General features: G+C 42.4%; 1 protein-coding gene across 2 annotated transcripts; it reads left to right on the forward strand.

Annotated features, from left to right (window-relative positions):
• The first annotated feature begins 931 nt into the window (after positions 1–931).
• LOC106564857 (malate dehydrogenase, cytoplasmic) lies at positions 932–12,257 on the forward strand. Of its 2 annotated transcripts, none has more exons than XM_014131322.2 (9): positions 932–1,275; positions 5,776–5,874; positions 6,108–6,204; positions 7,150–7,325; positions 9,425–9,547; positions 9,864–10,040; positions 10,745–10,858; positions 11,260–11,349; positions 11,815–12,257. In XM_014131322.2, the coding sequence occupies exons 1-9, from the start codon at positions 1,222–1,224 to the stop codon at positions 11,935–11,937; spliced, it is 1,053 nt and encodes a 350-aa protein (XP_013986797.1). In that variant the 5' UTR covers positions 932–1,221; the 3' UTR covers positions 11,938–12,257. The 2 variants fall into 2 exon arrangements, with proteins under 2 accessions (XP_013986797.1, XP_013986798.1); XM_014131323.2 differs by lacking the exon at positions 932–1,275 and adding an exon at positions 4,326–4,541.
• The last annotated feature ends 1,721 nt before the right edge of the window (positions 12,258–13,978 follow it).

A 13,978-nucleotide genomic window follows, 5' to 3' on the forward strand; every position in this document is an offset into this window, starting at 1 on the left:
GCATCCTCCACTGTGTAACCATCAAAACAATAGATACTTTTCTACCTGTTTCCTCCAGCATCTTCACAAGGTCCTTTGCTGTTGTTCTGGGATTGATTTGCACTTTTCTCACCAAAGTACGTTCATCTCTAGGAGACAGAACGCGTCTCCTTCCTGAGCGTTATGATGGCTGCGTGGTCCCAAGGTGTTTATACTTGCGTACTATTGTTTGTACAGATAAACGTGGTACCTTCAGGCGTTTGGAATTGCTCCCAAGGATGAACCAGACTTGTGGAGGTCTACAATTTTTTTCTGAGGTATTTGACAGATTTTTTTGATTTTCCCATGATGTCAAGCAAAGAGGCACTGAGTTTGAAGGTAGGCCTTGAAATACATCCACAGGTACACCTCCAATTGACTCAAAATATGTAAATGAGCCTATCAGAAGCTTCTAAAGCCATGACATCATTTTCTGGAATTTTCCAAGCTGTTTAAATGCACAGTCAACTTAGTGTATGTAAACTTCTGACCCACTGGAATTGTGATACAGTGAATTATAAGTGAAATAATCTGTCTGTAAACAATTGTTGGAAAAACTACTTGTGTCATGCACAAAGTAGATGTCCTAACCAACTTGCCAAAACTATAGTTTGTCAACAAGAAATATGTGGAGTGGTTGAAAAACTAGTTTTAATGACTCCAACATAAGTGTATGTAAACTTCCGACTTCAACTGTACATGCAATATAGCCTACAGGCCAGCAGAGGCATAGGCTAGCATATAGGGCATAGCAGCAGAAAAAATGAATACTCCTGCTGCATATGTACATTATGGCGTCCTTATGTGACCCCCAAAACACACCACACCTATGCGGTTCTCAATTGTAGGCTAGTGATGTCATCTCACCCCGGACTTGATCATTAGGATAGGCTACACTTTATGCAACAGGGATCATTAATGGGAAAAGATTACGGCGCAGTCAATCTATTTTAGTCCTCTAAAGCTTATTAGCGAAGTACACTAGTGCGAGAGAGAGTGGGGGTGACTGATAGATAGCGGATCCGAGTGTAACTGCATAGCGGAGCGCGTTTCTCGTCCTCGGGGCTCGCGTTTCCCTGAGGTTGTTGCACCGCTCTCTATGTCCTTATCTCCCCGACAATCTCGCCCTGAACTATTTTCAGCTGGACTCGCAAAGACAGACGGCGGACATACTGTAGCGAGGGGGACGGACCCGGGTTCACCATGTTGACATTGTTGTCAGTGATGTACATAGTGGTGCGGGCGGCATCGTCGGAGGTAAGAGGCTTCTCCTTGACCGCAACAGCATACAAAGGGGCTCTCAAACTAAATATTAAGGCTACCTTTGAATAAACTACAGTTGCAAATTTGACATTGACTCTCCTCCCTATAGCACATGTCTTGAATTACTGCGATAAGCTCTTACCAACCAAATCCTATTGGGTAGCCTAGTGAAACATTGGTTTATTCGGATCCCTATTAGTTTTTGCCGAAGCTTCAGCTATTCTTTCTGGGTAGTGGACACTATCGACTAGAAAATGATAGTCTCATAGGCTACTATTTTGTGGTATCTATCCGTAGGCTATCCCTCAGTCAACAAGACATTCGAATTGAGGAGTCTACTTTGAGGCCTACTCATTCATAATGTAGCCTACAGACTGTCTGTGGCTGGACTGTCCTGTTTGTGTGACCCCATCACCATTCATTCATTGACTGCTTCCTCTACGCAGCTTTGGTAAAGGGTGGCAGGTAGAATAGTGGTTAGAGTAACCGAAAGGTTGCAAGATCGAATACCCGACCTGACAAGGTAAAGAACAAAAAAAGAACGTGAGCGGATGTTCATTGCAGATTACAACATGGATAGCTCCTTGCCACCCAGTGCATCAGACAGGCGCAGCCTCCATAGGAGAAGTAAACTATTTTCACCGGGCGATTATGTAACAGTAATGGTCCACTTCCCACAATCATAATGAAACGGATCTAATTAAGCAATAAAGCACGAGGGGCCGTGGTTTATTGGTCATATACCACAACACCCGAGGTGCCTTATTGCTATTATAAACTGGTTATCAGCGTAATTAGAGCAAGCAGTAAAAAAAAAAATTCTCATATGGGTGGTATGTGGTCTGATATACCACGGCTGCCAGCCAATCAGCATTCAGAGCTCGAACCATCCAGTTTATAATTAGTTCTTATATCTGTTTGCATAACAATAATCACATTTCTAGCCATGTAGTGTTTTGTTGGACGTGTATACCATGTGTATCCTGTATATAAGACATATACAACTTAAATAAAGGTAAATAATATTAGGTAACTAAGTGACATGTTATATCTGCCGTGGAAAATACTAGGCTGCATGTCTGTGTTAGGTCCTGGTTGCTTGATGAAATAGAGTGAACATGAATTATAGTTAAAAGTCAACAGGCTTAGTTCTTGAAACGGGTTATTTTGAAACCTCCGAATGTATCCCAAGAGGGACATGCCAGAAAGGATGGAATTATGGTGCTTCCCAACTAAATTGGATTCACTAAACCTAACCTTGTTCCTACCCCCACCCTAGAAAAAAGCCAATATGCCTGCTCATCAGTTGTGAAGATAGTGCCACTTTAGTCTGTTCTATTGCCAAGCAGCTTGTGACTAGTCTACCAGAGCCACATCACTGCACTTGACTTCAAATGACCCCACTCTTGACCCCAGTGGAGGCTACAGTCAGACGTCTTGTTCCAATAGTCTTCTATTAGAAAAAGTTAGGTGGACGTTATACTTACTACTTGAAGATTAATCGTATTTTCTGTTTGAATTAGGCTACCAGTTGGCTTATGACGGATTTGATTTTACCCACCTACTAAATAAAGATGCAGGTATTAATGGTAGAGGACGTGGTTTTCAAGTTAAACCAATATGGACAAATATTCTCCAGCACTTTCACTCATCAGTGGTCATGAAGCAATGAGGCAATGAAAGAGAAGTGTCTCCATCTTACAGACAATGGCCATTAATAGTTGCTTACTAGTAAGTCATAGAACCAAGCTTTAACTCAGTCTAATCAGGCTTTTGTTGGGTGTTTGAATGAATCGTTGCTTGAAATATTGTTCATCATGTAATAGTCGGTCTTATTAACTTTAATTATAAGCCATTAATAGATCATTTATAAACCACGTTTTTGATTTGCTGAACATTAGTCCTGTCGGTATGCTCAATCTTTATAGAAAAATGCTGTGTGCAGTAATGTAGGTGTGATGCATTTGTAAAAACCAAACATAGATTGATATCAGGGTATAGGCCTACTTTGGGACAATTCATTGGCTGAATTCAACTTGGCATAGGCTACCAAAAATACACTAAAAACATCCCAACACAACTCTAATGAATATATCTGATTAATGACGTGTATAGATTAAAATGTGTGTTTTCTTAAAAATAGATTTAAAAAAAAGCTTGGCCCAGTGCAAATACTATGCCATCCTCCTTCATTCATTGATTAGACTACAGTGAGAAATGCAAATAACTGTCTACAGAAAATCCCTAGGATACTGTCTATCCAGTCCTTCTAGAGGAGTGATGAACGTCTGTTAATTTATTAAAAAGCTATACAAAATGTGCGGCTGAAAGAAGCAAGAAGCAAGGTATTAGCAGTGGTGTAAAGTACGTAAGTAGTACTTAAGTCGTTTTTTGGGGATCTGTACTATTTATATTTTTGACTACTTTTACTTCACTACATTCCTAAAGAAAATAATGTACTTTTTACTCCATACATTTTCCCTGACACACAAAAGTACTCGTTACATTTTAAATGCTTAACAGGACAGGAAAATGCTTCAATTCACGCACTTATCAAGAGAACACCCCTGGTCATCCGTACTGCCTCTGATCTGGCGGATTCACTAAACTCAAATGCTTCATTTGTTAATTATGTCTGAGTGTTGAAATGTGCCCCTGACTATCCGTAAAATAAAATTTAAAAAACAAGAAAATCGTGCCGTCTGGTTTGCCTAATATAAGGAATTGGAAATGATTTATACTTTAACTTTTACTTTTGATACCTACGTATATTTTTGAAATTACATTTACTTTCGATACCTAAGTATATTTCAAATCAAATACTTATAGACGTTTACTCAAGTAGTATTTTACTGGGTGACTTTCACTTTTTACTTGAGTCATTTTCTATGAAGGTATCTTTTACTTTTACTCAAGTATGGCGTTTGGGTACATTTTCAACCCCTGGGTATTAGTAAAAGGAGATATTTGAACGCCGCCCGTACTCAGGTTTTTTAGGTGTATGGTCCATATAAGGTTATATGGGCGTGGCCTACGATAACAACGCGCTCGGGCTGCAGCAGTTGTTCATGGGGAATGTGTTCCTTTTCGTGACTTGGGCGGGTAAAAAGACCAGCATCAGTGAATATTCAACTACAGATCCCAGGACAGGAATCCAGTGCGCCATTTCAATACAAGCGCAGAGGTGACCCTTCTGTCTAGTCCTAGCGGGAGAACAGTGTTTGCAGGCTTAACTAGATCATCTATCTCAAGTGAATATGGTAAGATGTATGTTTTGTTGCTGTCAGTTAATGCTAACTGTTATATTAGTGATGCATCGAAAGTGTTAGCTAGCTAGGAAAACAGATGCTTGTCATTGCTGATGATCAAATTGGGTTTTGTATCCGCTTGTCATTGAAGCCGGGAGCTAGCATCATCGGTTAATCTAATGTTTGATTAAAAATTAGTCTGATTAGATTTCAGGCTATAACGTTCACCATCTCTTCCTGAAGGCGTTTGCTAACGTTATTCAGAAAGATGGCCAACCAGCCATCTTGTGCAGTGAGAAGGAATATGAGGATGTTGGATTTTTTTTTAATAGTCTCTAGACTACAATTGCGAAATGAAGAAGATAAAGTGCCTGATCAGGAAATTGTTTCCGCTTTTTCACACTAGTAACAATGTAGCCGCGGTGCCTTCTCTTTTCAGTCGTTATGGCTACGTTGTTGCAGTAACAGACTTTCGCGCGTGGCATTAGTATAAATTGCATCATCATCATCATCATCGTCATTCATTCATTCATTCATTCATTCATTCATTCATTCATTCATTCTCCTTGATGACAATGGATATCAAGAACGGCTTGAGTCGCCCATTTTGAAGCTATTGGACGCGTTCCTATGCCCAGGCGTTGATTACGCATGCCAGGTCTTACAACGCCTGGATAGGTATTTTATGTATCAGCGAACTACGTCTGTTCTAGCAACCTGTCAGTCAATGACAGTCGATGATGTGGCACGCAACCATTGGTTGATGCATGCAACTTCTGAGCAGGGAAACCTGACTAACATATGGGCATTGCGTGCATCAACCAATGGTTGCATCCACTGGGTCATCCACTTACCGATTTGCTATAACATGATGTGGTTAGCTGATACAACGCCTGGATAGGTATTTTACGTAAGATTTGGCATGCGTTAGCAGGAACGCGCCCCTTATGTGGAATATAACTTGGGTAAAATGTAAAAGCAATGCAGAATAGCCAACATATAGTTCTTAATCTTTGCTCTTTCAAACAACAGTTAGCTTTATATCACGGAAAATATCACTAAATGCACTTTATGGGCAATGGAAAGTGCGTTTCCATCTGTCAACACTGAGTTTTGTCATTTTAATCAACATAGCAGTCAGATGCGATTACTGCAACTTCATTTGCTTATCCCTGCTATGTAGGTCATTACTGCTGTGTTGGAAGATTGCATAGAACGAGTATGGGGTTTTTGTGTTGTTTTGCAGGCCGACCCAATCCGTGTGCTGGTGACTGGCGCTGCTGGACAGATCGCCTACTCTCTGCTGTACAGCATCGCCAAGGGAGATGTCTTTGGCAAGGACCAGGTAACACGGCCTAGGCCTACTTATATCTGCTGTCTCTCTCTCTATCAAATCAACTTTGGCCTCGAGAGAGCACAGGAGGCAGATGGCTGTTGTAACATGTAGGCTATAACGACGCCGTTACATAAGCCTGTGAATTATATATGGGATGTGAATTTTTGACATGGGGAGGGGCAGATCTCTTATTTTTGGCAGTGGTGAATGCAGATCCCTCTTTGCCTTCGTTTCTGTTCCAGCCCATCATCTTGGTCCTGCTGGACATCCCTCCCATGTTGCCAGTTCTGGATGGGGTTGTGATGGAGCTGCAGGACTGTGCTCTCCCACTCCTCAGGGGTGAGCTATGCTTTTCTGTTCTGCCTGGGCTGGTTGTGAGAACATACGAGTGAGAACATTATACATAGGCATGCTTTTTGGCATGATTTACATTCTGTGTCCTCCCCCATCTGAAACATATTTAAAATGCATTGCGTGTGTATGGACTGTATGTGTGTGTGTGTACCTCCCTGCTGCTGCAGTACTTTTCCAATAGCCCTAACTTCACAGCAGTAGGAATGGTCCACAACAGACTGCTGTGGGAAGGAGTATCAGAAAGGAGGCTTCCTATTAGTTGGTTCCCAAGGCCCTATAGGAAATTCCAGCCAATCCTGGGAGTGGTGGGGCAACAATAGGGGAGGCGGGTTACAAGACATTTCTTGCACCAGTGAGCCCTGATTGAAGTTCATCCTGATAAAACAGGGAATGAGTTTTTCACTAGTGGCCAGAGACCAAACATTATCTATGAAATCAGACCATTTGGCAGTGTTTCAAGAAAATAGAGAAAAAAATTCAGCCAGGTGGAGCCACTGAGTGCTAAGGTGTGTGTGTACGGAAATGACCTAAGGCCATTTTTCTACACAGAGACTTTGTCTGTATCTTGCTTTCATGTACACCCAGATGATCCTGAAATGGCAGTATAATTACTGTAAATTAAACATTTAGCTACCACCCCAAACAGAAACTGCCACCACACCTACTGTCTTACTAACTTTGGCAGACATTCTATGCTCATCGAATTTATTATTATTTATTTTTATTTATTTTTATTTTTTCTTAAAATCATAATTGTATTGCTTTTATGTCAAATCTGAATTTTATGTTCATTGCTAAATCCAATACAAACATGCATCTCTCTACAAATGTGGCTGTAACACCAAACGTTAACTACATCCACTCTATCAACACAATATCCATGGTAACTAACAGCCCCCCCCCCCCCCACCCCCCCACCCACCACCACAGAGGTCATCCCTACCGACAAGGTGGAAGTGGGCTTCAAGGATCTGGACGCCGCCATCTTGGTGGGCTCTATGCCCAGGAAGGAGGGCATGGAGAGGAAGGACCTCCTGAAGGCCAACGTGGCCATCTTTAAGACCCAGGGTGCCGCCCTGGAGAAGTACGCCAAGAAGACCGTCAGGGTAACTGTCCCTCTGTGTGTCTATGACTCGGCATGTTTCGGGCCACTGCCGCAGAGCAGCAGCAGCCTGGCTATAGAGAGAGAGAGAGGGGGGGACACCCCGCACCAAAGAGATAGCTCTCATTGCTAACGATAATCAAGGGTCATGAAGGCACAACAGTACGGCAAAGGCCAGGTTGTGAGGTGTTGTACTGATGTAACATTTTAGTGAGATACATTTTTGATTCATGTTAAAGACTTTATGTAATACCTCCAGTTCTAGGACATTTTGAAATGAACCACTACAGATTTGACAACTTTCCTTCCTTTAAATTCATACAAACCTTTTGTCAAATCAGACTATAATTTGACCTTTTCGCATTTCAAATGGGCCAGTTTTATTGGACTGCCTTATACTTCTATGGTATAGGCGCAAGTTCACTTCTTAATGGGCTGGGTTCCAAAGCCAGGGATGAAAACTGCTCCATGCTGGTGTCATGAGGAGGCCTTTGGCCACTGCGGGTTTGCAGCAACAACTAAACGTAAGTGTGATGAACAAAGCTTCACCTCTTCTATGGCCACTACTCCTGATCCAGGAATGTCTGTGAATTTGAATGGGCAGGTTTCTATATAGCTACATAAGAACTGGATGCCCGTCCTCTAAAGTAAGTGTGTTTTTAGAAGAAGAGTACTTTATTAATCCATACCAGATGGAAATGTGGGTTCTACTTTACCCAATCCCTCCGATATACGCACACACAAGTACCCACATTAGGCAGAAACAGTGCAGCGACCCGGTGAGCAGTTTAGGGGTTGAGTGCCTTGCTCAGGGCCACAATGGCGGGAGATGTTATCTTTCTAGGATTGGCACTGGCAGCCGTAACACTCACGTACACACAGCAATCCCTTTAAATTGAGCTAATGCTTGACCTTCATTTAAAGGGGATGTATTCTGTGTGTGACATCTATCTTTATGTTGATTTATAGGCCATTTAGAAAGTGTCAGTAGTTCCCTTAGTCATGACTCATGTTTCTGTTCCCTTAGTCATGACTCATGTTTCTGTTCCCTTAGTCATGACTCATGTTTCTGTTCCCTTAGTCATGACTCATGTTTCTGTTCCCTTAGTCATGACTCATGTTTCTGTTCCCTTAGTCATGACTCATGTTTCTGTTCCCTTAGTCATGACTCATGTTTCTGTTCCCTTAGTCATGACTCATGTTTCTGTTCCCTTAGTCATGACTCATGTTTCTGTTCCCTTAGTCATGACTCATGTTTCTGTTCCCTTAGTCATGACTCATGTTTCTGTTCCCTTAGTCATGACTCATGTTTCTGTTCCCTTAGTCATGACTCATGTTTCTGTTCCCTTAGTCATGACTCATGTTTCTGTTCCCTTAGTCATGACTCATGTTTCTGTTCCCTTAGTCATGACTCATGTTTCTGTTGCACTGCTACTCTTAAAAAAAATATATATATATATATATATTTTTTTTAACTTTGTACCCCTTTTTCTCTCCAATTTTGTGATATCCAATTGGTAGTTACAGTCTTGTCCCATCGCTGCAACTCCTGTATGGACTCGGGACAGGCGAAGGGTCAAGAGCCATGCGTCCTCTGAAACACAACCCTGTCAAGCCGAACTGCTTCTTGACACACTGTTCGCTTAACCTGGAAGCCAGCCGCACCAGTGTGTCGGAGGAAACGCCCGTCAACTGGCGAACGTGTCAGCGTGCATGCGCCAGGAGTCGCTAGAGCGCGATGGGACAAGGACATGCCGGCCGGCCGAACCCTCCCCTAACCCGGACGACGCTGGGCCAATTATGGATCGCCTCAGGTCTCCCGGGTCGCGGATCGAACCCGGTAACCCGGTGCTGTAGTGACGCCTCAAGCACTGCAGTGCCTTAGATCGCTGCACCACTCGGGAGGCCTCTGCTACTCTTTCTGCTTTCATAAACCAAGTGTATGCTTTTAGATGTATAAATAGTCACGTACAATGGCACAAAATGAAGATAAAAATAAAATAGGACTTATCCTATTCATGTTTCCTACTCTGAAATTGAGCTGTTCCTGAATCTGTAGTTTGAGTGAGTGATGACTCTTTGATGTTTCTCTCTCTCTCTCAGGTCTTAGTGGTGGGAAACCCTGCTAACACCAACTGTCTGATTGCCTCCAAGTCCGCCCCCTCCATCCCCAAGGAGAACTTCTCCTGCCTGACCCGTCTAGACCACAACAGGGCCCGTTCCCAGGTAGGCCAAAGCCAAGAGGCTCCGTCCGGAAAAAGCCACGAGTTCCTAGCCTCTAGGCACTTGATGTAATGTCCAATCCCAAATGGATCCCTATACCCTATGTACTTCAGCATATCTGAGAGGATTAAGTGTGAGCAATATGATTGGCTAGTTTGCATTTTTCCCATATTGCTTAAACCTAGTCAATCATCTTATCTCTAGAAGTGCATAAGGTGTAGCTATAAGTCAATTTGGAGTTTAGATCTGAAACAATTGAATGGGTATACCAATATGGTCCAAAATCCCATGAATTGCATCACAGCCTGTCGGCCTCTAGGTGGCGATGCGTTGCGGCGTGCCCGCCGACGCAGTCAAGAACGTCATCATCTGGGGCAACCACTCATCCACCCAGTACCCCGACGTGCACCACGCCATGGTCAACGTGCATGGCAAGGAGGTGAAGGCGTACGACGCCGTGAAGGACGACAGCTGGCTCAAGGGAGACTTCATCTCTGTAAGTGAACTCAAGTTTTGGCTCTTCTGAGCTAACCCATTTTGACACAATTTCCCATAAGAAATGTACTATAAGGCATTCTAACAATTTGCTTCAAAAGGCATTATTCTGCCATTTAAAAAAAATACAAATAAATGTATGGCTTTGTTTATGAAAATGTTCAGGGCCTCAAACTGTACAAATGTACCAATTTTCATGCTTTTATGAGAAGTAAACAATTCCACCCCAAATCTACACACGTCGCTTGGACTACTGCTCATAATCAATTGTATTTGTCACATGTGCCGAATGCAACAGGTGTAGTAGATCTTACAGTAAAATGCTTACTTACAAGCCCTTAACCAACAATGCAGTTTGAAGAAAAATAAGTGTGATCCTTAATATAAAATAATGCTTTGTGAATGTAGTTATACATATTTATGAGCAGCTATTTGCACCTATGTTGTGTATGCGTAGCTCATAGGTATTATAAATATGTGATCCTTACCTGAATGAGTCCCTTCACATGGAAAAGCGAGCGTAGGTTGTGGGTGTCATTTTGGACCCCATATCTCGTCTTTTAATAATCTCTTATCTGAATACAATAATTTTTACTGAATCTATTAGTCTCTTTAGTCCCGTGTTGTTCCTTTAGTTGTAATGAAGCAGTCCTAAATCCCCCTCTGTCCCTTTCTCTCTCTTCCTCTTCTCTCTGTCTCCTGCAGACGGTGCAGCTGCGTGGTGCCGCCGTCATCAAGGCCAGGAAGCTCTCCAGTGCCATGTCTGCCGCCAAGGCCATCAGTGACCACATGAGGGACTGGTGGTTCGGCACTCTCGATGTAAGCCGTGTGTTTGGGAGGTGGGGTGGAATGACTTCAAGGATCTGCAGCAAACCCACTTTTTTTTTCTTTCTCCAAACTCCATAAAACACAAAACATTTAACGCTAAACAACTAACATTGCTCAAATGTTTATATTTTGAAAAGCGGTGTCTCGGAACAGAGCACCACGACAGCTCATTATTTTCTGGAAGAATCCACGAACATGCAAAGCGTTTTGTTTGGTTGTCTCAGACAAATGAATTTGAATTGGCTGTACTCTTAAGTGGAAAAATAATATCATAGGGTTGCATAATTCTGCGAACGTTCCCTGGATTTCTGGAAAACCTGTGAATTTGCAGGGGGATTTTTTTTGTGAAGCTGTGTCCCTGGCCTGACTGTTTGTCCTGTTGTCATTTTCAGGGTGAGTTCATGTCTATGGGTGTGTACGCTGGTGGAAACTCCTACGGAATCCCCGAAGACCTCATTTACTCATTCCCTGTTCATATCAAGGTAAGGCGTAACCATAGAGATGGATAGAGGGCTCTTGTGCCACAGTTTATTTACGAATTGCCAAAATGTGTCACTCATGGCCCTCAATGGCACTGCTCGTTCTGTCACAGAAGAGGCCGTTGTATACATAGGAGATGGGCTGTCTTGCATCTCTATGGGCATAACTAATCAACCCTGGCAAGGTGTATTAATAGAACATATCATTTACCGATGGGTGCTTATTGAAAGTCATTGTTACCCAGCATCTGCTTTTCAGAGTTTAGGTTATACCAACATAGGCCTACTATTGCAAGCCAGCAGTGTACACAGACTTGTCACATTCATTTGCTATCGGAAAATCATGACAAAACTGTGTTACGCAGAGCATTATGGGTACTGGAGTCGTGTACTGTAGTTGTGATCCTGGATTGGATGAGATGTGCTAAAGAGCCCCCTGTTTGATCCTCATCCATATTCTCTCCACAGAACAAGTCGTGGAATATCCATGATGGTCTGCCCGTCAACGACTTCTCCCGCGCCAAGATGGACGCCACAGCCGCCGAGCTGGTGGAGGAGCGAGACACGGCCCTGTCCTTCCTGAGCCAGTGACTCGTGGTGCCACCTACTGGCACACCGCCACAACAACAGCACTTAGAAGACCCCCAGAACCCTCCTGACTCACGTCTGTGACCAAATGCTCCCACTGCACATTTGGCGAGTGTGTGTACCTCTCTGTATGTGTGTGTATTTGTTCATCTCTTTAAGATAACGGTTATTAATAATAAACCTGTAATAAAAAAAGGCTATCTAAATGTTGGCCTTTGTCGGAAGACACTGGAGGATTGTCCTTTGGGTAGATGATAATGCACAATAGCTCTACTGTACTCACACGTTATCCAACAATAAAAACAGGTACAACTGATAACTCATTCTGTGGATTGTGGTTGGTTATTTGACTAAATAGCTCTAAAACAAGGGTTTTCTGTTATTTTTAAGATAATATTAAAGTTTACTTGGAAATAGAAATGCGATAGTTGTATTTCTGTAAATATGGTAGTTATCTATATCATGGTATGTGAAATGTTGTAACTATTTTTCTAAACCCTCTTTCCATTGAGGCCCACTGAGCCTTCAAACATGTATTGTGATCAAAGAGGGTATTTCTGAAGTTAATTATTATCTTGTCAGTCAGGCAAAATACAATCAGTGGATGTTGGTGAGGTCAAAGATGGTGAGGTTCATTGCCCTTTGCAATGAAACATTTGACCACATGGTGGCACTGTTGACAAGGTTATACTACTCGGGGACCCCTTTCAAATTGATCAAATGGTAGTTTAACCATATTAACAAGATCCTAATGGTGAAAAGCTTAAGATTTGTAGGGTATTGTAATTTCCCTGTTACCCAATTACTTCTTACCATGAGTTATCAATGTTTCAAAAATAGCAGTTGCATGAACAAAAATCTTTTTTTACAACCATCCGAGAACCTATCATGAAACGGGAATCAATAATTTAACCATCCTGGACCGCCCGTTGGAAGGCACTGTTTGCCCATTTTGCAGTGCCTGACAAACTACACAGCGGCTAGGGACTGAACTCTAAATCTACTGTTTGGTGAGCTGTGCTATGCAGGCAGAGGGGGGTCCGGAAGACTCATTACACTCCAAGGAAAAGGAGAAGATGGACACAGTCTCTCACATAGAGATCCTATTAAACTACAATTACATATGAACTGTTTTAAACACTTTATAATATTTAGTGTTCCTTTAACAACACAGCGCATACGGCTGTCACTTGTGTCTGGTCTCGAGCCATTGATGCCCGTCTTTCATTGAATGTCCAATATTTGCTAGCAAATTACAGAAGGCGATCAAAGACTATATAGGCTAGGCTTTTGGGAACTATTTGAAGAGATCACATAAAATTACAAAAATACATTATTGTATAGTATTTTCATTTGATTTAACTAGGCAAGTCAGTTAAGAACAAATTATTTTTTACAATGACGGCCAACACCGTCCAAACCCGGACGACGCTGGGCCGATTGTGCACCGACCTATGGGACTGTTGTGATACAGCCTGGATTCAAACCAGTGTCTCTGTAGTGACGCCTCCAGCACTGAAATGCAGTTCCTTAGACCACTGCTGCACTCGGGAGCCCAATGAGTTTCTGGAATGAAAGTTTTCCTACCAAGATGGATGTATTTTTAGGCTTATGATCTCTCATCCCTCATCAGCTGACCACCAGAACCAGGGTGACTGGTGGACTAAAAAGGCATGGTACCGGGCCCAAAAGCAGAAGGCCTCCACTCAGGGTTGGGGTGTGTTTAGGGACTCTTTGGAGGGGTGGATTAAGGCTCAAAGATGTTTGGGAAAAAAGGCTATTAAAAAGAAAAATACTATCGGAGAAGGTGATTTAGGCTATCTACTGAACAAAGTCATTATTGAATAATACTCCGATTAGTCCGCAGAGTTGCCATCTGAAAGGCATTAGGTAATTTGTAAATAATTTAATTTAAGTGTAAAGCTTTTTATTTTGAAGAAGAGCCTTTGTTAGAACAATAAGAGTTGGAAGAGCTCAGGTCCACCCCCGTGAACAAGATTCTGATTGGGTAAGCGGATTTTCGCATGTTTTGATTGGCCACTGA

The sequence above is a fragment of the Salmo salar genome, chromosome ssa12 (genome assembly GCF_905237065.1).
Source record: "Salmo salar chromosome ssa12, Ssal_v3.1, whole genome shotgun sequence".
Taxonomy (NCBI): domain Eukaryota; kingdom Metazoa; phylum Chordata; class Actinopteri; order Salmoniformes; family Salmonidae; genus Salmo; species Salmo salar.

Bases quoted from the DNA above. Each gene is read 5' to 3' on its own strand.
- LOC106564857 (XM_014131322.2), top strand. From the start codon at position 1,222: ATGTTGACATTGTTGTCAGTGATGTACATAGTGGTGCGGGCGGCATCG. The intron at 1,276-5,775 runs GTAAGAGGCTTC...GTTGTTTTGCAG, and splicing joins TGCGGGCGGCATCGTCGGAG to GCCGACCCAATCCGTGTGCT. The intron at 9,548-9,863 runs GTAGGCCAAAGC...GTCGGCCTCTAG, and splicing joins ACAACAGGGCCCGTTCCCAG to GTGGCGATGCGTTGCGGCGT.